Source organism: Stigmatopora nigra, chromosome 19 (assembly GCF_051989575.1).
Source record: "Stigmatopora nigra isolate UIUO_SnigA chromosome 19, RoL_Snig_1.1, whole genome shotgun sequence".
Classification (NCBI taxonomy): domain Eukaryota; kingdom Metazoa; phylum Chordata; class Actinopteri; order Syngnathiformes; family Syngnathidae; genus Stigmatopora; species Stigmatopora nigra.
In genome coordinates, this window is record NC_135526.1 from 4,744,607 (window position 1) to 4,771,905 (window position 27,299).

At 42.4% G+C, this 27,299-nt stretch overlaps 2 protein-coding genes across 5 annotated transcripts; one reads left to right on the forward strand and one right to left on the reverse strand.

Annotated features, from left to right (window-relative positions):
- Positions 1–17: 17 nt before the first annotated feature.
- LOC144212912 (rho guanine nucleotide exchange factor 12-like) lies at positions 18–21,605 on the reverse strand. The gene is made up of 35 exons (XM_077741106.1): positions 21,471–21,605; positions 18,006–20,690; positions 14,338–14,429; positions 13,289–13,387; positions 13,149–13,198; positions 12,519–12,576; positions 12,241–12,446; positions 11,993–12,076; positions 11,361–11,450; positions 11,187–11,297; positions 10,398–10,496; positions 10,218–10,260; positions 9,680–9,785; positions 9,472–9,609; positions 9,055–9,087; positions 8,811–8,925; positions 8,640–8,745; positions 7,639–7,848; positions 7,415–7,565; positions 7,178–7,326; positions 6,974–7,120; positions 6,200–6,285; positions 5,995–6,120; positions 5,805–5,919; positions 5,487–5,587; positions 4,966–5,043; positions 4,819–4,894; positions 4,582–4,758; positions 4,421–4,508; positions 4,266–4,349; positions 3,665–3,738; positions 3,366–3,593; positions 2,565–2,714; positions 1,177–1,346; positions 18–757 (listed from the first exon to the last, which is right to left on the reverse strand). The coding sequence occupies exons 2-35, from the start codon at positions 18,035–18,037 to the stop codon at positions 710–712; spliced, it is 3,720 nt and encodes a 1,239-aa protein (XP_077597232.1). The 5' UTR covers positions 18,038–20,690; positions 21,471–21,605; the 3' UTR covers positions 18–709.
- Positions 18,829–27,103, forward strand: emsy (EMSY transcriptional repressor, BRCA2 interacting). Of its 4 annotated transcripts, none has more exons than XM_077740719.1 (20): positions 18,829–19,095; positions 19,527–19,635; positions 19,736–19,835; positions 20,388–20,462; positions 20,536–20,711; positions 22,058–22,213; positions 22,284–22,549; positions 22,607–22,826; positions 22,907–23,125; positions 23,235–23,396; positions 23,761–23,934; positions 24,003–24,139; positions 24,215–24,388; positions 24,481–24,664; positions 24,845–25,012; positions 25,093–25,239; positions 25,301–25,431; positions 25,534–26,019; positions 26,320–26,631; positions 26,722–27,103. In XM_077740719.1, the coding sequence occupies exons 2-20, from the start codon at positions 19,530–19,532 to the stop codon at positions 26,878–26,880; spliced, it is 3,552 nt and encodes a 1,183-aa protein (XP_077596845.1). In that variant the 5' UTR covers positions 18,829–19,095; positions 19,527–19,529; the 3' UTR covers positions 26,881–27,103. The 4 variants fall into 4 exon arrangements, with proteins under 4 accessions (XP_077596845.1, XP_077596844.1, XP_077596846.1 ...); XM_077740718.1 differs by having other exon boundaries at positions 18,830–19,095; positions 26,317–26,631; XM_077740720.1 differs by having other exon boundaries at positions 18,830–19,095; positions 25,313–25,431; positions 26,317–26,631.
- The last annotated feature ends 196 nt before the right edge of the window (positions 27,104–27,299 follow it).

The window sequence follows — 27,299 nt, forward strand, 5'->3', positions numbered from 1 at the left end:
GTTAAAAATAGGAAACCCCCAAAAAATGTTCATTTTTTTTTATTGAACAAGACAACACAAATTGCACATACACAAAAATAAATACATTGTTTAAAAAAAGAAAAAAAAAGATTAATAATGAGTGAGTACGTTAGCGCCTTTTTTGCATCATGCTACAACAGTAATGCACAAAAAACAATAAGTTAATTTGCAAGTTCAAATTTGACCAACAATCACGTTTAAAGTTTTACATCCATTTTTTTAAAAATCATTGGGGGAAAAAGCGACAAATTGTGCAGTTTTGTGGCCTGTGATGTGTGTGTATACATATATACACACACAGACACACAAATATATACATAGTGTTTAAAATTCATACACATGTATGTAGTATATATAGATATGTACGTACACATTTATATATATTTACATATACACACACATATGTACATATACATATATACACACATAAATATGTATAAACTAAGGAAGAGTCCCGTCCAAGAGCTTTTTGCGAAATTGGCGAGCGTCCAGTGTTATAATGGAAAGAATTGGAGAGGCGTCACATGACTTCAGTGGCTTGACAGCAGCAGTGAAGGAGAAAAAGTGGAGGTGTAAAAATAACAAACGTGCGTTCGATGAAGACCATCTGAAGTGTATACATAGAATGAGACGTGTGCAAAATGAAGACTCTTTCGATTTGTCACACACCAAAGCCCCCCTGTCCAAGTCAGTCGCTCGCCGTCCCCAGTAGCTTCTTGTACTTCAGTTCCACTTCCTGCAATGGACAATTTTCCATCTTAAAACACAAAGTTCTTCTACCCCATTTTTTAAGGGTTCCAAAAAGCCATGCAGTAGATTGCTGTAAATTTTGTATATTATTTTTTTTAATCATTTTCCAGTGCATTTAAAGCAAAAAAAAACTTTTTTCCACTTTTTAATGGAAAAATAAATTCATTATATTTATTGGAAATGCCTATTGTAAAATGATACATATCATTTAATAGATTAAAAAGCATTTTTGAAAATGGTTAGAGAAATTGAAATAAAAAAATACATGTTTTAACTCAAGAAAATTTGTGAAGACAAAATAGAAGAAATACATGAAAAAGTTTAAAGTGTAAATAATACAATAAGTAAATAATGTTTGGATGCAATCCATGAGCTAGAAGTAGACGAAAGCAAAGTACTACCTACCTTGAGGTACTGCAAGTCGGCTTGCAGAAGGCGCAGGTGCGTCATGAGGCGTCTGCTGAGCTCAGGTCGCCCTCCGTTCTCCGACGACAGCAACTTGCTCATGTCCACCGCGTCCGCCGTGGCGTCGCCATCCTCCGACTCCTCCCCACCTCCCCCTGGATCAATGGCGCCTGGAGATTTGCGTTCACAATGCACCCAATGATAGGTAAATGAATGAGATAAAATTACAAGTACTACTGCTTTCTCTCACAGGGTGGTGGCCCAGTGGCTAAGTCATCAGTCTCCCACATCTGTGGTCCTGGGTTCAAATCCAAGTGCAGGCAAAGATTTTCCCAATATTGTTCAGGTAAAAGTATAAGTATTAATGCCTAAGTGTTTAACAGAATAAGTTTTCAGTAGTGGATGAAGCATTTTGTACAAAAAATGACTAAGTGTTTCACCCCATTTCCTAGGATAAAACGTTTCAACACCCATGTATAAGTGGGGCACGAGTTGGTGTAGTGGGTTGCACACTCGCCTTTGCACCGAGAGAACGTGAGTTCGCTTCCCGGTGTCGGCGGTTCACTGACCAAGCAAGCGGTCGAGGGTCGGCCGAAGGCCGACCCGAGAACGCCTTTCGCACAGACAGGTCCTTCAACTGTCTTCCGAACTGCCGAAGGCAGTTCGGAATATAACCTTTTGCTGAAAAGTATGACTAAGTGTTTAATATAAATAAAAAAGTTTTTTCTTTTTTTTTTCCCTTCTTCTTATTCCATTGACCATTTCTTCTTTCCAAGTATTTTCAGCCAAACGACGGCAGCGAGAATCGAACCCAGGTCTCCCAGACGGGAGTCCTGTGATCTAACCTCTGCGCCAACCAAGTGACTACACTTTTCTTTGTAGTCATTTGAGTATTGTTAGGAGAAGTCCACAGAAACAACTAAGTGAAAAAGTGTCCCAACCGGGAATCGAACCCAGGTCTCCCAGACGGAAGTCCAGTGATCTAACCTCTGCGCCAACCAAGTGACTACACTTTTCTTTGTAATCATTTGAGTATTTTTAGAAGTAGTCCACAGAAACAACTAAGTGAAAAAGTGTCCCAACCGGGAATCGAACCCAGGTCCCCTGGACAGGAGTTCAGTGAACTAACCTCTGCGCCAACCAAGCGACTACACTTTCTTTGGTAATCAATTGAGTTTCTTGGCTACAAGTACACAGAAACAACTAGGGAAAAATATTTCCCGACTGGGATTTGAATTAAAAAATAAATCGTATTGAGAGTATGTGTTTTAAATAAACCCCTCCCACCCCCGAAAGCTCAGTTTCACAGTATTTTTCAGAGTACAACATGAAAATGTACCCACATATTGGTAGTTTTCTCAAACATAGTCAGTGGCTGGAAACTTTACCGTTTTGTTGACTTTGGGGCTGCTCTTTTTGGAAGACCACGCACGATGCGGCGCCATTGTCGGGTTCGATACCGGTGTCCCCGTGGGGCAAAGTGCCGCTGGTCTTTTCGTCCATCATGTGATGAAAGAGGAGCTGCTTCAGTATCCCCACTGAAAAGGAAAAATGGCCTTTTTAAAAATATATTCAAGAAATAAAATAAAAATACAGATTTTTAAATCCAAACATATTATATACCCAGTTTCTATATTTTGTATAATAGTTTTAATCATTTTCCAGTATTTAAAAAAAAATCTAAATAAATAAAACACTATTTTTTCCACTTTTTTAAATTGGAAATAATACATGAATTATATTTATTGAAGATTCCTATTATAAAATGAAGCAGAAATCATTAATAGAAAAAAAAGCTTTTTTTCTAAAAATGTTTAGAAAAATTGAAATAAAAAAGATACATCTTTTAAAACTGCATATTTAGTTGATATTTTCTATTAGAAAAGAATAATAAAACTAGAATAGCTCTCTTTTCCCTTTTGAATAGTTTATGTAGTTAATCGAATATTGACTGTTTTACCATTTTAATAGAAAAAATAAATATTAAAAGATAAAAAAAACAAGTATAAAAAATAAAACAAAAAATACAAAGGGAGTGTTTGCTATTACAATCCCAAAAATGGACAAATTATGGACTCAGAAAAGCTATCAATTAATTGCGAATGAAAGCATAAATAGGACGTGGACAGCAACAACTACGAGTCTGACACCCCAGAGTTAGACTGATTTGAGATCGGTTTCTAACTCACGTGTCTCCAGCGCTTCTTCCGCTTTGGAGGACGAGGACGACTCCCGGATTTCATCGTCTTCGTCTTCCTCTAGCTGAGCGTCCAGGAAGGCCTCCAACTCTTCCTCGTCTACCTCCCCGGCCTCTTCCTCCTCCCCTACTTCGTCTCCGGCCTTCTCCTCATCCTCGTCCTCCGACTTGATGCCGTCGAAGGGGTTGGACGCGGGGGGTGGAGTGACGTCGGCTGACTCTGATCAAGCGGGTCGGTGCATTGCGAAGAGTTACCAAATATATTATCATTCTGGTGCGAAGCGAGGCTACCTGAAATGTGGTTGCTGTCTTTGTTGGGTTTCTCCATCTCACAGTTGATCATCTCAATGGCTTCTTGCTCATTTCTGAAAAAATAAAATAAATAATAATCATCAAAAAGTTTTCAAATGTATCATTAAAATGTTTAAAACATTCTTTCAATCAATGTTCTTTGCACTTCTTTATGAAAACTAATTGTTTAAGATTAAAAAAAAAGATGAGAAACACTAGGTTCATTGTAAATAGAATTGTGATTTGTTTCTAATGAAATTAAATGCTATAAACCAAAAATATATACTAAAATAAGTTACCTTATTGTCAAAAACACCAAAAAAGAAATTCCCAATTAATTAAAAAAATTAAAAATCATTATCATAAAAGCTACAATTTTCCAAATAAAAAATTGCATTAAAATAAAAATGTGGAAAAAGCCCTTATTAATTTATGAAGCAATATATAACAAGAAAATACAGCTTTTAAACCAAAAAAAAGTAAAAAAATGAAGTAAAAATATTTTTGTTCATTTTAAAATTAAAATATATTTTTTAAAGATACAACATTTTCACTCTCCACCCCATCGATTAAAAACATTTGCCTAAATAAATCCACTGACGGGTTTGTGCCGTGTGCGTTGTTGTCGCCGCTGTGCGAATTAGCCTTCATGGCATCGGCGCATTGCGTGATGAGACACTGCCACCTGCAAGCAAGAAAAATCCATCAAATAATAATCAAGCGGGACGCGGCGGATCGCCAGCCCGCCCGACTCACGTCCTCTGGTCCGACACGCTCTGTGCCGTCAGCTCGTAAATCTGCGCTCCGATTTCCGACATGGACAGCACGAAGAAGGACTTTTTGTCTGAAGTCGAGACGGGAAGGTGATCAAAGTCTCGGTGGGCGACGGAGAGCATAAAACGTCGTCGAGCGTTTACTGGTAGCGACGGGTCGGACCAGCACGGTTCCGAGTTTGACCACGGGACTGAAGCTGAACTTGGAGTCTGTGGCGGCGGCGGCGCCGGCGGCGTTCTTGCTGTGGAACTTGAGCAGCAGGCGTTCGTCCTGCTTTTGCAACAGCACCAAGATGTCCTCCAGCAGAAGCGTGTACAGATCTAACAAAGCAGGACTTAATGAGGAAAGGCGCAAAGACATCAGGTCGTTCGTCCCTGTACCGATTCTCTTGTCTTTGTTGACTTTCCAGGACAGCGGACCCTCGTGGACCATCTTCCTCTTGGTTAAATCCAGATTCTGGAGGAGAGTCAAAATTTGGATTTCCTTCATTTCTGATTTCCGATACGGATTACGGATGTTTTTCTTACCCGCAGCTCAGCGATCATCGGGTTCTCGTTGGGTTTCAGTGACGAGATGTCCAATCTTCTCTGGTAGTCCAGCAGCCTCTTTAGTGAGAAAGGAAGTAGAATAGAAGGATCTATCGCTATTTTAACCCATTCAGACTGTACATGCAGAATCATGCATTTATTAATGAATAAAGTTATCTAATCTAACCTAATGTGACCTATTTTGGCTATTGGCAAAAATGTAAATAGTGCAATTTATTCACAAGTTAAACTCACTGAAGGCCTATTATGCTATTCCAAAAACTGTTGAGGTTACAATAAAGTCGCAACATTTGCAATTGTTATGGAAAAAAAAAGTGCGACCCAGAAAACATGGTAATTATATTTTCAAAGTATTCAACTGGTCAATCGCCCCTGCCAATTATAATGGATTGGTTGTCTAGTGGCGCTATTAGCGGGCAATATTCAAGTAAGTGCCCTTTAGGGGCGAAATTAATGTTAATAATTAGCGCATGAAAGGGTTAAGTGGTCTGAATTTCTACCTGTTTGTTCTCTGCTTCTTTAACTGCCTGGTTGACGCGGTTGAGGATCTGCTTGCAGCATTCCCCGGCCTTTTTCACCTTGTCTGCTTCCTCTTGGTCCTCTGCAGCATCGCCATGACAACCCAAAAATGGAATGAGGAAAATGAGGACACCCCACACCGTAATACCCCCCAAAAAATGAAATAAGATCCTCATGTAAAGTAGTGCTGACAAAATCTAAACTACTTTAAAACCCCTAAGAAAAGACAATAAAATACACCTAAATAATAATGAAGACCCAAAACATTTTCCAAAACTCAAAATGCAAAGCATGCCCACCTGTGTACTTGGCGATTTTTTCCAAGAGAAGCGGGTACTTGGTGGCTCTTTGCATTTCCATGGGGATGATGTCTTTCAGCTGGAGGCGGCGACACAACCGATCGCTCTCGGCCGCCTGGCCAAAACGAAAATAAATGGCTGCCGCTCACTCAAAACGGTCGCGGGGTGCCGTCGCCCGTGTGTTTCTCACCTGCATAAATATGGTGAACCTCTGATCCTTCTTCTTCTTACTCTTGATGAACTCCAGTGCAGACGGTTGGTTGCTGCAGAAAGTGGCCACCGCGCTTCTTATTTTCTCTTCTTCCTCGCCACTAAACTGCAATTCATACACGTACGTCCAATATGAAGTGAAGTAGCGTTCATTTTCGGCGAGCGGGATTGAGCACACCACGTACCCAGGCCAAGAGATCCTCTCCAATCTGACCGATGACGGATGTCTCGCTCCTTTTTCTGATGGCCGCCATTTGCTCCGTCAAGGAAACTGGAAAAAGTGTGTATAGAAAGATTATTTTAAGCAGAAAAATCATTCTAAATAATATTTTAAATATTAGATCTTTTGCCGCAAAGTCTGCTGGGATAGGATCCAGCACCCCCATGACCCTGACAAATTTAAGCAGTACATATACTGAGAATGAACAATAGAATGAATATTAGATCTTGACCAAGTAATATTTTAAAAATAGCCATAATTTAATTTATATAGAAAATATATATTACCCAGAAAATAATGGCAAATTTTAATAAAAATAAGATTAGGAAAGCAAATTTAAGGTATCCTCAATACAAAAAAGAAGGTCAATGGAGAAAAAAATGTAATTATTTGTATGAAAATATTGGAAAATATGCACAAAAATGCAAAAAATAAATGGCAAAATTAAACCAAATGAATCAAAAATGTATTTCAAAATAGTTGACACGGACAAAAAAAATACATTAAAAATAAATTACAAATATTATTTATATTTCAAAAATACAACAAAAAAATGATCCAAAGTAAAATGAAGTGTGAACATTCTGAAACTAATGCTAAGAGATAACTAAGAGCCAAAGTAGTATAAACAAAACACATTTACAGGTTATTAAAAAAAAAAAAAAAAGAATATGCTAAATACAACAATAAAGTAACACCACAACATCTTTAAAAAATGTTCAACTAACGCAATGCTCACCATGCAGTTGTAAAATGTCCTCCAGGTTGGCGAAGATGCTCTTGATATCATCCGGAGGCAAAATGGCGTCCTTACTGAGGCGCGTGTAGAACACGCCGTCCAAAACCTTCAGCGTGCGCAAGTGTGCTCGCTCCGTGTAGAACAATTCTAGGGAGAAAAATGTGTCAGGATCTCGGGACGCCCAAGCCATCGAGCGAGCCTCACCGTTGATGACTTCTTGTCTCTTGATCTCCTGCGGCGGCAGGGCGGCCAGAACCTCGCGGCTCACCAGGCTCCGCCAATTAAGCGAGTCGTCCTCGCCGGCCGCCTCACACGTCAGTTCGTCCTCGCTGGCCACGTCCGGCCCCTCCATCCTGTCGATGGGTCAGTGCCAAAAGGAAATACTACTTTATGAAATCATTTTCATTTTAAAAAGGTCTTGACTGTCTTATGCATTTCTACCTGAAGCTATCGTGGTCTCCCTCCTCCTGCAAGTGCTCCAAGTTGGAAGGAGTGAAATCAAATTGCGTGCCGGCCTGGCTGCAGACGCCATCGTGCGGGTCGCCGGCCGCCGCCTCGCCAACTCGCGGCTGGACGCAGAATGGAGAGAGGTCTGGAAAAGGTCCAGAAAGAAATGTAAGAGGGGAGGCCATCGACCGCTAGTTTCCCCGGTCGGCTCTTCCTACTGGTGTCGGAGTCTTGACCGCTGGCATCCGAGGTCAACGTGGTAGGCGAACTGTGAGGCGACGAGGCGCTCAAAACGTCGGAACCTTCGCTGGGCTGTCTCCCGCGGATCTTTGCCGACGGATTGGGGGGGCACGAGTCGGTGGGCTCCGAAGTGGTATGAGAGAGGAGCTTCGGGGAACGCTGCTTATTCACCTCCGTGGCCTTGCCCACTGGAAAAGCACGCCACAATCCGGGTGACTAGAACTCGACGTATTTTCCGCACTATTAAGGCTAAAAGACTTCTTTTGGGGAATATATTGGTTAATCATTTCAGCCCCACTAGTACTGCCTGCCACTAGTACTGCCTGCCACTAGTACTGCCTGCCACTAGTACTGCCTGCCACTAGTACTGCCTGCCAGTAGTACTGCCTGCCACTAGTACTGCCTGCCACTAGTACTGCATCTTTCTAGTACTGCATCTTTCTAGTACTGCATCTTTCTAGTACTGCCTGCCACTAGTACTGCCTGCCACTAGTACTGCCTGCCACTAGTACTGCCTGCCACTAGTACTGCCTGCCACTAGTACTGCCTGCCACTAGTACTGCATCTTTCTAGTACTACATCTTTCTAGTACTGCCTGCCACTAGTACTGCATCTTTCTAGTACTGCCTGCCGCTAGTAGTGCATCCTTCTAGTACTGCCTGCCACTAGTACTGCATCCTTCTAGTACTGCCTGCCACTAGTACTGCATCCTTCTAGTACTGCCTGCCACTAGTACCGCCTGCCAGTAGTACTGCCACTAGTACCGTCTGCCAATAACAATAGTACTACCAGTACTACTAGTAGTATTACTAATAGTACTACTAGTAGTATTAATAATAGTACTACTAGCACTACTAGTTGTATTACTAATAGTACTACTAGTACTATTAATACTAGTACTACAACTAGTAGTACTAGTATTGATGCATGTGGTGCGGAAAATACTGTACTTTTAACAAAACAATTGCACTTTTGTTACCCGAAGTTGAGTCCACCCTGCTGTGGCGCCGCTGTGGGACCAGGATGTTGGGAAAGCGCGGCTTTTTCACCTTTTCCTCGCCGTCCTTGTCGGGCTTGATGCGACTCTGCGAGCCAAAAGGAAATGGCGGGTTTGAAAGCTGCTCCGTCGCCACGCCCATCGGAACCTCACCTTGATCTTGGGCAGAAAGTTGATGCGCGCTCGTTTGTGTTCCAGGCCGCGAGGCTCCTTGGTTTTGACGCCCAGGTGCTTCATGTACGTTAGGATGACATACTGCATTGTTTGACTGCCGCAGAAGAACACGTATACAGTCACTTGTCGATAGTATGTTGCATAAAGCAGGTGGTAACCATATACAATTATACACATTGCTGGAATCGGGAAACAAAATGGTTATCGGTGCAACACTACGTACCATTTTTCTTCTTCAGTGGGCGGTGACGTCAACCTGCAAGAAGCATGAGTGGCGTGTTAATTAAGAATGTCATCTAGAAAGCAAACTACTTGTTACTTAGTCAACAATACTTATTAATCTTAAATTACTTAATTCAAAAACGTGGTATTTAAAAAAAACATTTCAAACGCTAAAACATTTCCACAAATGTACATTTTGTTCAGTATTTTAGCTGAAAATCTATTTTCAACTCACCCAACATTGCTTATTAATCTTAAATAATTGTTTCATTCTAAAACATAACATTTCAAAAACATATATTTCAAATGTTAACATAGCACCTCCCGCCCCTCCAATTTGTCCCGCATTCTGTTAAAAGCCATTCATTAAAACAAACACTAGTTTTGCCCAAAGAATAGTGCACGTGTGCCTCCTTACAGGATGTCCTCGATCTTGGACAGAATGTGCTCGGCACACGAGCACTCTCTCTCCCAGGCCGACGGCTCCTTGGCGCCGTCCGCGTCCAGCCTGGACAACTCGTCCTCGGCTAGCGTCAGCCCCATGCTGCGCTTCTGCCTGCAGAACAAAAGACCCCTGTCAACACGTGGCGGGGCTTTGACGCTCACGCGACCTTTCCACTGCCCACCTGAAGTCCTCTAGGTTCTTGTGCAGGTCTGGCATCAGAGAGTTCTGTAAACCTTGCGTGCATTGACGGCAAACGTCCTCCGGGATCAATTCCAGTCTGCGCTTCTCTATGAAAATACATAAATGTAAAATTGACAGGGTTAGAACTATACAGGAGAATACAATTTGAAAACAAGAATTACAGTAATGCATTTATCTTTATCAAATGAATACCGAATTTTCCACATTTTTTTTTGTAGTTTGGCAGGAGGTGCGACTTATACTCCAGTGTCAAATTATTCACACATTAAAAAAAATGTGAAATGATATAATACAGTGGTTATTAATGACAAGATTGGCAGTGGGTAGACCTTTGGCTTTATTTTTATTTGTTTATAAATGCCTTTCAAGATGACTTTTTTGGATTCTAGCAGATAAAATTCCCCCCAAAATGCAACTGATACTCCAGTGCGACTTATGTTATTTCCCCGTTATTGTGTATTTTTTTAGCTAGTCCGCAAAATGTAATACTCATAAAAATGCTTTGTTTCTTTCATTACCAAGTTCAGCTGCAACTGTCTCTGGCACCGGGACTTTCAGATTCTTCAAAGAAAAAACACAAAAGATTTATTCAGGGACAAGCATGGAATTATTGGAACAATAATAACATTAAAATACAAAAAAAATTAATCAAAGCAAGCGATAAACGCAAATTTCAATAAAAACAAACGTGCACCTACCGCTGCCCGATCCATAAAGAGCGAATGAAACTCCATGAAAAATCGCCGACTTTCTTTGGAGCTGGTTTGCTTGTGGATGTCAGCGTACAGGAAACAAAGCTAAAACAAATAAATAGAAAGCTTCCGTCACCCGGTCCATTCTTTAAAGAGCAGTGTTTCCCAAATCACTTGTGTAACGTTAAAGATGGTCAGGTGTGCCGTGAGAAATTACAAATCATACATTGTTAATGTTCTTAATAGGATGAGAATAAAATGAAACTTTTACAAGATTAAAATCAAAATACAATATATATTAAATGATAGATTGTACTATTACAAAATTCAACTTGAAATATAATGAGATTAAAGTCATATCACTTTTTCTGAACTGCTTTATCCTCACTAGGGTCGCGGGGGGTGCTGGAGCCTATCCCAGCGGACTCCGAGGCAGAGGCGGGAGACACCCTGAATTGATGACCAGCTAATGGCAAAGATTTAAGTCATTTTGTAATGTTGTTTGGCTTCATGTAAGTCACAATCCTAGAAAGTTTAAAATTTAATTTTCTTGTTTTTACGTTAAGTATAACAAAACATTTTGGACAAGAACTTTAGGCAATGTGTGTGTGTGTGTGTGTGTGTGTGTGTGTGTGTGTGAGCGTGAGCACAACATTGCTTTTCACATAATATTAGATTTCAGGAAGATTGGGAATAAAAGTCATATCAATGAAAGTCAATTATGAGTTTTAAAACATTACATTAGTTATTAGTGAGGGACATAGATTACAGATAATTATAGACAATTAGACGTACCAGAGGGGCGGGGTCAAACTGAGACACGACGTGATGGAGGAAGACAGCTAGGTGGGCAGGTCGACCCTTGAGGGTGTCGATGCTTTGGAAGCAGCTGCACTGTCCGCTGGTCTGAGAACAATCACATTGCTTTGAATTTTTGGCCCAAGAAAAAGTCAACATTTTTGGACATACTTGTTCATGCTGCGAGTCAAAGTAGTCGTCTTCTGCGCCAATGATTTGTGGGTGGAGCAGGTATGGCGGACTTGCTGCAGTACTTGTGTCCTGAGTGATGATAACCAAAATGAAGGAAGGCCATTTTGACTTTTGAAATGGACTGGCCAATGACGAGAGATTAATAAAACAAAAAAAATGAATACGTTTATAATTCTCAGAGCAAAACTTGTTTCCTTTTTCTTCAATTTAATACAATTTGCACGTCTCTAACAGGTCAAAAGGGATTGGACATCTCTCAATGTCAATGGCAGCCAATGAGTTAACCTTGTCCAGGAACACACGACTAATCCAAACATAGACTGACTACATCATCACAATTAGTCTAAATTGCTTGTTTGGTCTGGTGAGGGGGGAATTCTGTTTTTTTTTTTTTTTTTTTAATTTATTTATTTATTTTCTCCCTAAAGCCGACTGGGGCGGCTATTTAAAGACGCTCACGATGAGAACATTGTTACCAAAGATCAGCGGGTGCACACATTTCCTGTTTTGATCTGATTAGATAACACCATACTTACTTTAGAGAAGTATTCTTTCAAAACAAACTAAAATAAGCTTTTAGGCGAGAATCTCAACATTTCTCATGAACTAACCGGAGTGCTATTGCTGCTAAACCCATCGCTATTGGTGTCCACACAGTTCCCCTCCCCGGTTTCGAGGATCCTGGTGGATCCATCCTGGAAAAGAAGAAGAGCAAAAAAAAAACCAGAGTATATGAAGCAAAACTGTCTTAATCACTGCTTGTTTAAAATGATGTGTATTGACAGGGTAGGTAGGGGCATTTGACTGGCCCTCCACGACCTCACTGAAAACAACAACCAAAAAACCTTCCATTTCTTACCCCATCCAGAAGAGAAGAGTGGAGGTGACCCTCAGGGTTACAGGGGGCGCTTCCTCGTCCATCCCCAACCAGTGAGTTGTGCGTTGATTGGTCGCTGTCACCCTGCTCTTCCTCGTCCAATGTGTCGTCTTCCTCGTGTTCCTCCAAGTGGATCTGAGGAAGACCAGGAGGTCTTCCCAGGACAGTCAGCGCAACGTAGGACCCCGCTAAGGGTGTCAAATATATACATTTTGAATAAGGTATCCTGCAGCTTAGGCTGAGATCTAAAACGTACTCACATTTGATTAGTTTTACAACCTCTGTGTGGTTGGAGTGTGTAACTAATGTCCCGTTAACCTGAAAAGAAAAATATCATGAAGCAAAACAAATGTTTTAGATTAAAGTAACTGTAAAATAAGGAACAACAGACAAAATAAGCACCTATTCATGTAACATATTGACACTTTTTGGGATGACTAGGGCTAAAAATACAACTACATAATAGGCTGTTGGCAGTCGTGAGGAAAAATAAAAGACCTACGTTGGAGGCCCAGACAAACTTTTGAAATAATTGTGAATTATAGTCTGGAAAATATAGTAATATGGCCCTATAAAAAAAAAAACTAAAATTCACTCTGTTGAAATTATTCTGTCAAATTCCACCAAGTTTCAAGTATATTAAAAAGAAGGCAATTTCCTTAAAATCTTTGTGTAATCCTAAATGTTACTTTACTCTAAGATTTTGCACAGTTTAACATTTTTTTTGCTCTTAGCAAACTGTGTTTTACTCTGTACAAATTGCAGAAACTTAAAATAATGTTAAAAAAACACCCCATATATATCCTCCAAAATTAATTTAATGACACATCTGTTATTGTGTTTAAGATGTTGTTTTTCCCAAATGTAAAAATATGAAATATAATCAACACCTTGATGATTCTGTCTCCAGTCTGGACACCTGCTCGCATTGCAGCACCGTCTAGTAAGCGTAAAAAAAAAACACCAAAAGTCATGTCGCTGCACAGGTGCACCCATCGGGGTGCAGGAGCACAGTAAGAGAAATCCTCACCTTCTTTAACCAGCTGGACAAACACAGGGTTGTCTCCACTCACTGTCAACCCAAATCCATTTTCATCTCTCTGGATTATCACGCACCGCTGGACAAGGCCTGTCATACACAAACACAAGCCACGTGATACTCATCTTAATCATAATCATAATTAGAAAGAGGCAAACTCACACAGATGAAAGCGGATTAAGCACCGCCGAGCATTTAGTCTGATAAATATGCTCATGTTTCACATGGTGGGAAAGAACATCCACACAGGAAGTAAAGGTTAAAGAGGTCTCAACACAAATGGCTTTTAACACGTTAAATCCATTTCTATCATTCAATGGCTTCCAGCCACTCCTCCCCCATTCAATGGATTGGACGTGTATAACCGTCAATGGCTGTCAATATGTTCAGGTCACCTATTATTTATGAAGACATGACTCAATCTTCTGTATTAAAATGCCACTGTCATTGAGTTTTATATATTATTTAATTGATAGTCTTGTCAAAGAGTATTAAAAAAGAAATGATCAAGACTAAAAAAAGTAAAAACTGATGACGTAAGACTATTTCAATTTCTTGAACTAAAACACTGGAACCCTCTGTAATAGCCAACAGCAAAATGAGATTAAAAGTTTTTGGGGGGTTATTTTACACAGAAAATAACTATGGGGTGTGGCTTAGTATAAATCCAATCGATCAAATTTAATAAAATACCGCTTGAGGTGATTTAATCTGCATGTTCTTTGGTGAACACGATAATGTAATAACGCACAGTCAGGAGTTTGAGTTCATCTGTTTCTAATCAAGTCACATGATTATCAACTCACCCAACACTCAGGATAGTGTAACAGCATTTTTTCCCTTCCTTTGTGACACCGCCAAAGCCCCGTGATTCACACTTGGCCCGCAAAATAATATTTTCCGACTTCAAATAAGATAACGGTTTCACCTTAAACAATGACCACCATAAAAGTAACCTTAGATCAAACTTGCCTAACTTTGTCCTACAAAGGAGATGATGCACTTTTAAGCAAAGCAGTGATTTGACGCCAGTTTCTTACCGGTGGGGTCAAATTCGTGTTTAAGCGAGACTCCGCATTTGTCGTTTTTTGGCTTCCTTTCTGGAGGATCTTTGTTGAGAATGTTCGGGGTCCTGCAGAAACAAGAACAAAAATGTACTTTTTGGAGAGCTCAATACAGGTGCAATGAAATGGTGACCATGTCAAATATTTACACTCAAATTGATTTGCCGGTGTGTAAAAAAAAAATAATTTGGTGATCAAATATGGCTTTTCACCATTTCATATGTATTCCACCAAAGCAGGTAACACCCACTTTTTCAGTTATTCTGGTTGTGACATCACAACCTTAAAATGCCTTAAAATAGTTGAATTTTACAATTTCTCACGTATAAGCCGACCCCTGATTGACAATGTTCACCTCCATATTTGTGGTTTTAATAGGGAGTACAAATGTGTTACTTTGAAGGGAAAATCTTAAGAAAAATAGTGGAATTTTTGAAATACTGTATGAATCAAAAGCACCTTATTAGGGTCAATATTATAAGGAAGTTAGTAATTCATCCAGTAATGGTTGTTTTCTTACTGCAAAACAGAAAATAACCAATGGTAAATGTTAATTTGCCAATTATTTACTGGCAAAAGAGTTGTAAGTCTTGTGCTCATATAAGCCATACCTTTGATTTGGTCATCATTTTTTTGTCATTTGTAATACGGCTAATGTGAGAAAATATGGTAAGTAGAGTCTAAGTTCATTGCTTAGTCCTTTGTGTAACTTTTTTAGGTGGATTTATGTTGAAAATATGTTCTGTTATCATTTTAAAGTCACTTGCACTATTATTTCTCTGCACCTTTAACGGTTCAAGTTTTTTGACTGAATAGTCCAGGTTGACCTCTTTGACTCATTAAGCGGGAGGGGGTTTTGTTTGGACTGGAGTGACAATGAGGGCCCTGGGTTTTTCCCCAACAATGCCACCGCATCACAAGGGAGGTGGCGGGCGGGGGGCTTCCAGGGGCACATTCCCGGAAAGCAAGAGACAGAAGGAAGCTTTTTGGGAGTCCTGATTGTTGTCCTAGTCTTAAGATAGCCCCCACCCCCAAAAAGTGGAAAATAGAAGACTAGTAAAAGGAGGCGTGCGAGCGCCCTCATGTTGCGTCGACATGTCGCCTGATGTTGGCTGGACATTGTTTCAATGTGACGTCAGTTCTTCCTGTCAGGATGGCGGGGGGGGGGGGGGGGGGGGCTTTTGTACGGCGGCAAAAGTCCTTAAGCAAAGACCAAAAAAACAGCAAAGGGGGCCGGCAAAGTGGACTTGCATTATCTGAACAGATTGTGAGTCATATCTATTTCAGGGTGGCAACAGGTTTCAACAAGTGAAAATAAAGACTTTTTTTTGAAGAGACAGCTAACATATTTGTCGTAAACAACCCAGTGGACAGAATGTTGTCTAAAAAAGACTAAAAAAATAAGAAACATCATAGGCCAGTATTTCCAGTTACCGGCCAGTTATTTTTAGTAGTGTGAAACATTTTTAAATACCTGACCCTGGCCAAATTAAAGGTGAGAATCTCTTAATTGCTCGCGTTTCATCGAGACATCAATAATACACCTGTGCTTGTGTACGTGTGCATGTGGGTACAACTCCCGTCAAAAAAAAATGATGCCTTTACGATTGGTGTCTTTTTTTTGTGTTTTTCTCTATTATTGGAGGCCTAAGAAGTTCCCAATTAGAATCCTTAATTACTTTGAGCAGCTTTTTTTACATGAAAGCCAATTACACTCAGTGTTATCTGTCCTTTTAACAGCGCTTAGAATATTTAATGCCACATTCTTAATTTAAAGCCAATTTAACAGTTTTATGAAAATGTTTGGCCACCCCTGATCCTTTTCAAGATCAGCAATTTCAGTTAAATATATTATATGGCAGACAAACAGTAATATTTGAGAGGTGAAATGACGTTTATAGGTTTTACATAAAGTATGCAATAATTACTATGTGTGTGTGTGTGTGTGTGTGTGCTTGCCCTACTTACTTTTGCCTAGAAATACATTGTGACAATTCCAGTAATGTTGCATAATATTCTCGTTTACAAACAAAATGTCGAACTAAGCGCAGATGTTTGTTTTCTCTTTTTTTAGACGAATATTTATAGAACGGCAGCCTCATTTTCCAAATCTTGTCAATTACGTAGCAGAGGGCAATGTTGTTGCAATGATAAGATGTAAACGAGGGGCCCTGTGGTCCGTCCACTCTTTGGCTAAAGTGTCTTTGTCCGGTTGGTACTCCAAATCAGGGAGATTTTACAGATCCACAAATGGCAAGTAGTTAAAATTAGTCCGAAAAATACACTTAAGACCTACTTAAGTATGTTCAACAAGTATTGTAATGGTCAGAATATAGAAACGAGCAACTTTTCCACGAAGCGGATTCTTTCCTCTGAGAAACCCTAGGAAAGAAAAAAGTTGGCAGCGCTGTTGCCGAGCAACGCAACCTTTTCCTGCTCTTCCTGCTTCAGATAATAGAACACAAATGAAGCCAAAACTTTAGCAAGATGTGGAAACAGCACATGAAATGCATACACAATAAAGCAATGCTCTTAAGAAATACATTTATTTCAAGTAAACTCTTATGCTATAATTTTTTTTACCGACGAATGAAAGTTCTGTAATGGGGGAAATGTGTCATCATAAGAAGTTATTTCATGAGAAATACTTTTAACCTTTCCACTAACAGTGGCTGAAGCCATCAGAAGTAGTTTTATTTATTATGAAATGTGGTTTTGACCTTTAAAGGCTTTTCAATCTTTGCTTTAATATTTTTTTTACACGTGCAAATAAAACACATCTTCAGTTACTAGGTATGACCAGATGGCATAAAATATCAAATAATGAACCCCTTTGCTGTTTCTAAAATGCGGTTGGAGGGGAAAAGTGGCCCATTGTTGAAGAAGGTCAGGAAATCAAATGAGCGATTGTTTTGATGCTCCGCCGCCACCAAGACGGTCTTTAATTTTAGTCTTGTTCCAAACTTCTTGTGCATCTTTCGAGAGAAAGACAGTTGTTGACTGATATAGACGACCAATCCTTGTAAACAGGGAGGGTTGGCAAGGATTATTCAAGTTCAAGTAGACTGGACGTGGAACACCGTCAATGAGTTAAAATACAGATTATAAAATGTCTACAAAACCATGTTGATACTAAGGGTTTTTGTGATGTTAAAAACAGGAGAAAAACAATGGAGAAAACTGAAGGGTGATATTATAAAAGGATCTGCAGAGATTTTTGGCAAGTTTTGGCTTTTTTTTTTACACGTGACAACAATGTACTATTTTCATATATCTTGGCTGTGTAGTCGATCAGCAAAAAAAGATGCTAAAAAGTAAAAATACACAGTTAAAATCTAAGATATACATTTGGTAGAAGGCCGTGTCATCTGATCATATCAAAATTGAGCATTCAAAAAACTGTAAGGAAGTGAACGCACCACGAGCAAACTACAATTTTTTTTTAAAAAACATACATTTAAGGTTTTCCAGCAAACTAGCCATCGTGGCTGTTTTATTAACTGTGATTTCTCACATCTAGTAGCTGTTCAATCAGCATCCATAACATGTAAAAATGACTTAAGAGTTTACTACGAAATTGTCCATTCAAAGGGAGATCACAATATAAATAGTTATTATGCAATGCTGGTAAATAGACAACTTACCTATCAGTGAGGGTTGTCTGTGTCCCACTCATTGGATTTCCTTTGCAATTGTCCCACTTTATTAGTGCCAAAACATTTTTCGAAAGAGATTTGGGGAGAAATTAAAAGATTTTTGTCTTGGCTTGTTGAAGCCTAGGGTCAAAGCCCGTTATATTTTTCTTTGGGAGTGTTTCCTGAAAAAAAAAATCACTACTGCCACTCCTCCTGTGGATTTTTCCTTAGAGTATATTCCATTTTGTCAAAGCCTTTGTCCCGTTAAAATACAACTCATGTGGAGTGACTTTCCTTCCGACTCGATGACGGCTGTGGCTTTTATTTTCCGTGGGAAAATGTTCCTTCGTGACACCGTGGTGTCATGGATGGAGGGGCGGCGAAGGAGTTGTGTCAAAACTTTCGGCCGGAGAAAAATCCCGATCTGAAAATCATCCCTCGCTTCCCGTCACGTGCAGTTTTATGAACGTCGTGGCTTTTTCAGTCAGCAGACGTCAATTGTTTTTACCCCCCAAAAACCTCACTTTGATGCAAAATTAAAGGAAATGCTTTGCTTCTGCCCTCTTCCCTTCAGTAGAGAGAAAAAATGTTGCGTTCAAATGTTCATTGGACTTTCCTAACTTAACTACTATATGAAGGCAAATCTATGTGTTTTTACAAACTAGTGTAAATATTCACACCTGAAATGCTACTTAAATCGAAAAACACTTGTTTGGGATAACATTTACGTCACAGTAACGTATTTTATAGTTGTTTTCAGCCCACGTACACGTGTAGTATTTGATTCGGCCACGAAGTGATTGTTTGACTTATAAGTGGACTATTTTTTTACATCGATAGATGGCGGCATTTGAAAAAACACACATGCGAAGAAGAAAACACCTCCATCCATTGGGCTAATCACAGCTAGCAGACAACGTAAACATTGGCAACACATTTGACTCTAAACTCTTTTTTAGATCTTTTTCCTTTCTTGGGTTTATTCGATGATAACGTTGCTATGCAGTGCCTTGAATAAACGAAAGCAGTCCGCTATGGGTGTTTGGATTTGTGCAATTTTAACGCTGCTGAGGCCTTGAGTTTGTCCTGCAAACGGAAGGTAAGACATCAGACGCTTAACAGAGACGAACAGAAAAAGGATATACAACGTAATTTAGGCTGAGATCCCCACTCAAATTAATGTTTTGCATCTAAAGCGTGCTGAGTAAACATCTATGCGTTGTTGTTTGCCAGATCTAACGCTGGAATATTGACACAAAATGGCCATATAGTGTTAGGACGTGCACAAAACACACCCATCCTCCACAGTCATTTCGCGTTATTCTTTTCCAGTTGGTTGTAGAAGCTTGAATAATGACTGACACCCTCGCGATCTGCCATTTGTTAGCTGCATCGCGCATGAGTTTAACCGCATTGATCTAATGGTGCTGCCTTGTATTCAAACCTACGTGCTCACCACACATCAGCCATAACACTCATCAATTGACAGTCTTGCTTTAAGATACGAGTGGCCCATTGTTGTCTTTTCAGCTCATGATTCAGCTGGAGAAACCGGTGGTGACTGGGACCATGCCGGTGGTCTGGCCCACCATCCTTGACCTGGGCCGGGATGAGTGCAAAAGGATATTGCGCAAACTGGGTACGCTCCCACATTCCCCATATTGAAATCTTCCTTGATTTTGTAAATATTGAAAACGTTCTTCATTTAAGCAAAAAAACTTGTGTTCTCATCTGTCCAGAGTTGGAGGCTTATGCCGGCGTCATCACTGCCTTACGAGCGCAAGGAGACCTGACTAAAGACAAGAAGGATCTGCTGGGGGAGCTCACCAAAATCCTCGGGTCATTTGAACACACAACATTTTTTTCATATTTACTATTATATGTTTTCAAAGTAGTACATTTGTACACAAAAAGAGCTATTTGGCACTAGGGATGCCGTGAAGGGGATTTTTCTTCTTTCCAATCGGATTCTGATTTCTTTTAAATATGTTTTGCTAATTCCGATCCAATGCCAGAATGTTTCATCCAGTAAAAAAAAAAAAAAAGACCAAAATTAGTGTAACCATTAAATGGCAAATTATATTTTTATTAATAGAGCCATCCCACTCTACAAACATCTTTGCATAGCGGTTTGATTTAATGAAAATATTGATGTTATTTAAAACATTACTACTGGATCAGATGCGATCTTGTGACACAATCTGATACTCCAAAAATAGCCATATCAAGTACTGATACTGAATATGGGATTGCGACGTCATTAATTTAAACCCCTGCACTTTCTTCTCCCTGTTGCTCTCTATTTCGTTCTCATGCTCGCTGTCTCATTTGACATTTATACACATTTGTTTTTTTTCCCCCAAATAATCATGTTTACTTTTTTCCTCTTAGCATCTCCACTGAGCGCCACCGTGCAGAAGTCCGCCGGGCCGTCAATGATGAGCGCCTTTGCACCATTGCGTACCAGTGAGTAACGAACCGTCGCCCATCGACATAGTAGGAATCGAGCATGCCTCACCCTCCATTGGCGTTCCCATAGCATGGCGGGTCAGAACAGCTCGTCCGAGTGGTCCATCGAAGGCCGCCGTCTGGTGCCGTTGATGCCGAGGCTGGTCCCGCAGACGGCGTTCACTGCCACGGCCAATGCTGTCGCCGGCGCCACCGCAACTCACAACGCCTCTTTGCTGATGCCAGCTGAAACGGGGAACAAGGAAGGTGCGTTGACGCCTATTTTTTTTTTGGGACAGTCGTAATAGTGAATAATGGCGTGGCTTGAGGTGGGCCAGTGACGAGTGGTCAGCACATCGGTCTCGCAGTTCTGGGGTCGAGGGTTCGATCCCAGGTGAGTCCTCACTGTTGGGAGTTTGCACATTCAACCCTTGTGTGGGTTTTCTGCGGGTATTCCGGTTTTTCTCCCGTGTTAGCAATGTATTGACAGTGTGTTGGGAACTCAATAGCGACCCCTGCAGTAGTTCCAATATCATTGCAGGTTAACTTGGTGTGTCAATGCTGAAATGTGTTAGTAGTATGTACATTATAGTGCGTTTTTCGGCAATAAATGGAGAATTTTGGTCTACTTTCAGGCCAGGTAGTTGCGCTTGGCAGTTGCAGACAAAAATCCCAACAATTACTAAATGTTTCTCAAAATGTCAAATCAGAAAAAGGAAAATATGAGAGAATGTGACCAAAAAACATTATCACTTAGCAAGATTGACCTTTTAATATACAAAAGCAAGTCATTTCTCTGTTTTTGGACTAGCAATAGCTCCTTAGTCCACTTATCACCGCAATCCATTTCAATTATAAATAGAGATTTAGAACAAAGAAGAAAAATAATACAATGTTGTTCCATTTGTTGACAATAATCATACGCAAAATAAATTGCTTGAAATTATTTCTTTTCATAGCGAGTATACTTTCAGTGAGTTCTTTGTCAGATTGATCAATAGCTTGAATAAATTCAAAGTCTCTTACCTTCATAATCGTAATGACTTTAATATAGAGAGGCAAGTTTATACCCAACGCTTGATCATTTTGTCACTATGGCCTCAATAGTTGTACCACAGTGGGCATAGATTGCCTATATGACATCATACTTCATGGCGCTTTCATTTGTATTTGCTTGGGTCAGTTTGCTTAGTTGTCACAACAAAGCACATCACAAATATTGTTCCAAAATATCTTAAAACTGAAGAAATCCCAGATTCCTCAAAACAAGCTAGTTAAACTTAACACCTGGCCTTAAATAAAGAGCTTTACTTTCAAATGTAATTCAATATACCCTAATTTATAGCTTGTAAACTGCCAGGAAATACACAGTGAAAAAATAAAAAACATCGCACTAGAGTGCATGTTAAGATTATGAGGGAATTTTATGTTACCATAAATAAAGAACAAACACAAATTACAGTCATTAAAAAAAGAGAGGGAAATCTGGTTATTTGATTGGCTAATATAGTATAATGACAATAAGTGTCTTTCCAATCGTATTGATATAATGCCACTCCCCTAACGATAAGTTTGAGCGCAATGAGTGACCAGGCTTTTCCCCTTTCTCACAGTGGTGGTATGTTATTCCTACACGAGCACGACGGGCACGTCCACCAGCTCCACAGCCACCTGTGGCGCCACCGGGACGACCAGCAAGTCCCCACGCCCACCCAGCCCGTCATCCAGCGTGGTGGTCCTGCCCAGCGGCAGCACCGTCTATGTAAAAAGTCAGTGTCGTCACAGAATATGATTCCAAACCTCCACGGTCACGTGTCCAATCAGCTTTCTTCCCCACAGGCGTCAGCTGCTCCGACGAGGACGAAAAGCCGCGCAAGCGACGGCGCACCAACTCGTCGGGCTCATCGCCAGTGCTGCTGAAGGAGATGGCCAAAGCGTCGCCGCCCGTGATCAAGCACATGCCGGTGGCACCCGTGGTGAGCGGCAACCCCAAGATGACCAACATCATGCAGAGCATCGCCAACTCGCTGCCGCCACACCTGTCGCCGGTGAAGATCACCTTCACTAAACCCACCATCCAGACCACCAGCACGGCCACGCAAAAGGTGGGCGCCGCGTATTCTCCTACCGCCACATGGCTACAACCACGTTTTCCCTGGCAGGTGATCATCGTGACCACGTCGCCCAGCTCCAATTTCGTGCCCAACATCCTGTCCAAGTCGCACAGCAACGCGGCCGTGTCCAAGCTAGCCTCCAGCACTATCCTGACCACGCCCGTCCAGAAGCAGACGGTGGTCTTCCCGGCGACCGCTTCCGCCCCCACGGCCGTCACCGCCGTGGTGTCCGCCACCCCCTCGGCCGTCATGTCGACCGCATCCTCGTGTAAGCGCCGCTGTCCGCCTCCTTCCTGGTTGCGGAATAGAACGTGTAAAAATGTGGGGATGTTGTTTTTCCTACTTCAGGCGCCCCCTCGGCAGGAGTCAAGGTGGCTTCAGCCAGGCTTCCCTCGCCGAAAACCATGGCGGGCTCGACGGCGCAGATACTAAGCCAGTTCCCCAAGCAGCAAGCGCCAAAACAGCTGCAGGCGGCGGCTATCGCGGCTTCTGGCGCGGCCCAGACCGCCTCAGCTTCCGCCACCTTGGCGACCGCTAAGCCCACTATTCAGATCAAGCAAGAGTCTGGTAATGAAAACGCTCATTTTTATTGGTCAAGTAAATTCCAAAGTCATTCATTACTTTATTTCAATTTGTAGAAATTGTTATTACAAAACGGCGACATGAAATTTTTCAGGTGTGAAGATCATCACCCAGCAGGTCCAACCCAGCAAAATCCTGCCCAAGCCATCCTCGGTGGCTCTGTCCAGCAGCAGCAGCAGCAGCAGCTCCTCTCCCATCATGGTGGTCAGCAGCAATGGAGCCATCATGACCACTAAATTGGTCACTCAACCTACAGGTTGGTAACAACAACAACGTTATCAAATGTGGGCTAATTCTGTGCCAATCCATCAAACTTCAGAGACAATTTAGAGTCTAGGGGCAATTTAGAGTGTTCAAACAGGATACTGCCCATGTTTTTTTTTTTGAATGTGGAATGAAATCGGAGTGCCCAGAGAAAACCCACACAAGCCCGGGTAGAACATGAACACTCCATACAAGAAGGGTGGAACGTTACTGGGAATGAACCCTCAATCTCAGAAATGAAAAGCCAATGTGCTAAACACGCCAAAAAGTGTGTCCACATATGAAGATGATTTTGCATTGAATTGCCCATTTCCAACGGTAGTTTACTGATTGTAACTTATATGTGGTCCTCGCAGCCACCCAGGCCACTTACACGCGTCCCACCGTCACCCCCAACCTCGGCGCACGGATCTCGGCCTCGGCCGGCGGTGCCACGTACGTCAAGACCACCAGCGGCAGCATCATTACGGTGGTGCCCAAGTCGTTGGCCACGCTGGGCGGGAAAATCATCAGCAGCAATATTGTGTCTGGTAGGCGGACTCCAATGTACCGATGGCCACCGGCGTGATAGCCGTCTAACTTGGTGTTACGTCCATAGGCACCACTACCAAGATCACCACCATCCCCATGTCGTCCAAACCTAATGTGATCGTGGTCCAGAAAACGAGCGGCAAAGGCGCCACCATCCAAGGGCTGCCCGGCAAGAATGTGGTCACCACACTTTTGAACGCAGGGGTCAGTCCAACACTCAAGAAAACATTACTTAGGTACCATTCAATCATCTCAATGAGCCTTGTCCGTTCGTCACAGGGCGAAAAGACCCTGCAGGCCATCCCGGGAAGCAAACCGGCCATAATTACCACCACCAGGCCTATCACCAAGATGATTGTCACGCAGCCAAAAGGCCTCAGCGCCAGCTCCACGTCCACCGCCACGAAAATCATCCCCACTAAGATCGTCTACGGCCAGCAGGGCAAGACGCAGGTTGGTTCCCGCCGACGTTCCGGGGTTACCACAAGTCTGGGGATCCGATAAAAATCAACTGTTGTTGCAATAATGTGTGATTTTTCGCCTAGGTGCTCATCAAGCCCAAGCCCGTTTTCCAGGCGGCTATAGTGAGCGAACATACACGGCAGCTGGTGACCGAGACACTTCAACAGGCCATTCGTGCGGCCGACCCTGGTACTGCTCCGGAGGGATCCGCTAAGGACGATTGCAGCGGAGCGGAGACCGCCGGCTCGGCTGGAGAAGCGTCGCACGGTAAATCCAAATTGGCCAATTTGTCATTCTAGAATTGATGGACAATTAGTTGCCTTCAAGAATCTTGGTAAATAAGCCTTCACTTCTGTAGTCCCCTGCTAAATATTCATCAAAAAATAAAAAAGGTTCCCACATTGCAACATACAAAAATGATTAAAAAAAACTCCCGCTCGCCTCCAGACACGCAGCCCGTTTTCCACGTGCTGTCCACCAGAGACCACGATTGGACCGAGCAGGAGGTGTCGGTGGAGTCGGCCCCGACCGTCATCTACCAAGAGGTGACCGCCGGGGAATCCCAGTCGGCCGCGTCCACCATCAAAGCTCTGCTGGAGCTGCAGCAGACGTCGGGTAAGAAATAACTTGGAATGGGACGCTTTTTAAAAACAATTGAGGCTATCATCCGCTAAATTCTTTGTGTGCGTGTAAAGTAAAGGAAAAGGGCGAGTCCAAACCCAGGCCACACCCCCACATCGACCTGAGCCAGATGGCCGTTCCCATCCAGTTAACGCAGGAGAAGAGGAGTAACCCCGAGCCGTCCGGAACGCCGGCACAGGAGGCCGCCGCCCCTCCGGCAGGTACGACCTGACGGGTCGCTCTTTCCTGGCCCCGCCAATACCGGCTTATCAATTTTCAAAGTTTCCCTCGCAGCAAAAGAGAGCTCGAAGAAGGAGGAAGGCACATCCTACAAAAGCGTTGAGCAGGTCGCCCCGGTGACCAAGCCGCCCAGCGTCGCCCCCGTAACTACGGCGGTACATGTCAGCCTTAGGGTAAGCCCGAAATGAAATAGGAGAAAATGATTATTTTGATTTTTAAAGAAGTTGGAGTCTAAAATGTCCTCCAATTCTAACATGAACTTTTTTTCTTTTCAGTCTTCTGACAGTAAAGGCGAATCAACGTTGGAGGTAAGCGAGTTGGAAGGCGACACTCTGGACCCCCAGACGGGCTTATTCTACCGGGCCGCCAGCCTCACGGAAGCCCCCAAGCCAGTCGCCCCCAAGCCGGTCGCCCCCAAGCTAGTCGCCCCCAAGCCGGTCGCCTCCTTACAACAACCTCCTAGCCAAGCAGAGAGCTCCCCTCAACTTCCCCCTCCTCAACTGCAGAGCAAACCTCGGGCCACTCAGCCTCCCCCCTCGTCATCCTCTTTGACGTCGTCGCCGGCCAAAAAGCTCCCCAAACTACGAGAGCAGAGTCAGGCCAAGCCGGCGGGCGTGGCCACGTCGCCCGTCACGCCGCAGCTGCCCAAACTGCAACAGGCGCCCACTTCGCACCACAGACCGCTGCACGCGCCCATGTCGCACCCGCCCCCGCTGCAGGCGCATCACCCTGTGGGCTCGGAAAAAGCTGTCACGGCACAGGTTATTTTTCATTTTTCAGCAGTTTTTATCAAATTCTTTGCACCTAATAGCAAGTTTTATCATCTTTTTCATTTTTTTTTTTAAAGCAAAAGGTGGAGACAGCAAATATTTTCCTTAGAATCTTTAAATGTTTTGTATTTATGTTCACCATTTTTGAATTTTGAAGACAAAGATAAATCTTTGGAATATACATAACTAGAAAAATATTGGCTCAATGCACATGACATACCTTCACAATTTCCGAGTCCACATATTCTTCATTTAGCATTAAACCATCGTTGTTGTTTTTGAACACAGCAGCCAATCATCACGCAGAGCGCCACCGTCACCAAGATCACCTTCGGCAGCGCCCAGCATCCGCAAGTGGCCGCTCGCGTCCCCTCCGTCCTGAGCGCCGACAGCGAGCTCGCAGACGAGTCAGTGGCGGTAGCGGCGGGCGAAGAAGCCTCCGTGTCCGACATCCTCAAAATCTCCATGATGGAAGCCCAAATCGACCCCAGCACCGAACCCGTGGTGGTGGTGGACTCGTCCGCCCAACGGCCCCCGCTGGCGGCCGAGGCCCTGGAGCCCAAGGGGCAACATTTTGGCAAAGAGCGCCTGGAGGTCATCGAGGTATGTCAAGGGATATTTTGCGGAGAGGTTGATTTGGTTGATTTCCGATTTTTTATTTGTATTTTTTTCCTTTTTTTATACTATGCCAAGGTGATTCCTCAGTACTCGATCGTGCCGGACTCGAGCCGCTCCAACGTGGTGGTGGAGCCCAGCGGCTTCCTGGAGATCACCAACTACACCAGCCAGACGCTGGAGGACGACGACGACGGCCCAGCCGAGCACGACGTGGACGGCCCCCCGACGCCGTGAGATCGCAGGGACGTCCGCCTCGTTAGAGAGCGAGACAGACTTTTCCGCCCGCAGACTTTTCATAGGTGCGACAACGGATCAAAATAGAAGGAATAGATGTACTGTATGTTTGTTTTTGTAAAATACCACAAAGTCATCTTTTAGTGTTGCAACTCTTCCTTTTATACAAACTTCTCCACAGGGTTCCTGTAATTTCCCAAATAAATGAGGTGTCTACAAATGATTTTTTTTTGTGTTACTTGAAGGTCATGGCATTCAATTTTGTTCATTTTGCTCAAGATAAAATTAACTATTTATTTGACCACAACAGCTTCTTGGTGTTGAATGTTAATCTCCAGATATAGATTTCATCTACCCCACCAGAAAGAAGATAAAACTAGTTTTAAAGTCCTAAATCTTTTCAACCAAATTGTTTTCTG

What these genes read in the sequence shown, in the direction of transcription:
- LOC144212912 (XM_077741106.1), bottom strand. Translation starts at nt 18,037, where the DNA reads ATGAGTGGGACACAGACAACCCTCACTGATAG. An exon ending in GGTTGTAAAACTAATCAAAT is followed by an intron (nt 12,447 to 12,518) that starts GTGAGTACGTTT and finishes TGACACCCTTAG; the next exon opens with CGGGGTCCTACGTTGCGCTG. An exon ending in TTGACTCGCAGCATGAACAA is followed by an intron (nt 11,298 to 11,360) that starts GTATGTCCAAAA and finishes GATTGTTCTCAG; the next exon opens with ACCAGCGGACAGTGCAGCTG.
- emsy (XM_077740718.1), top strand. Translation starts at nt 19,530, where the DNA reads ATGATTCAGCTGGAGAAACCGGTGGTGACTGGGACCATGCCGGTGGTC. An exon ending in TGAAACGGGGAACAAGGAAG is followed by an intron (nt 20,712 to 22,057) that starts GTGCGTTGACGC and finishes CCTTTCTCACAG; the next exon opens with TGGTGGTATGTTATTCCTAC. An exon ending in CGGTACATGTCAGCCTTAGG is followed by an intron (nt 25,432 to 25,533) that starts GTAAGCCCGAAA and finishes TTTTCTTTTCAG; the next exon opens with TCTTCTGACAGTAAAGGCGA.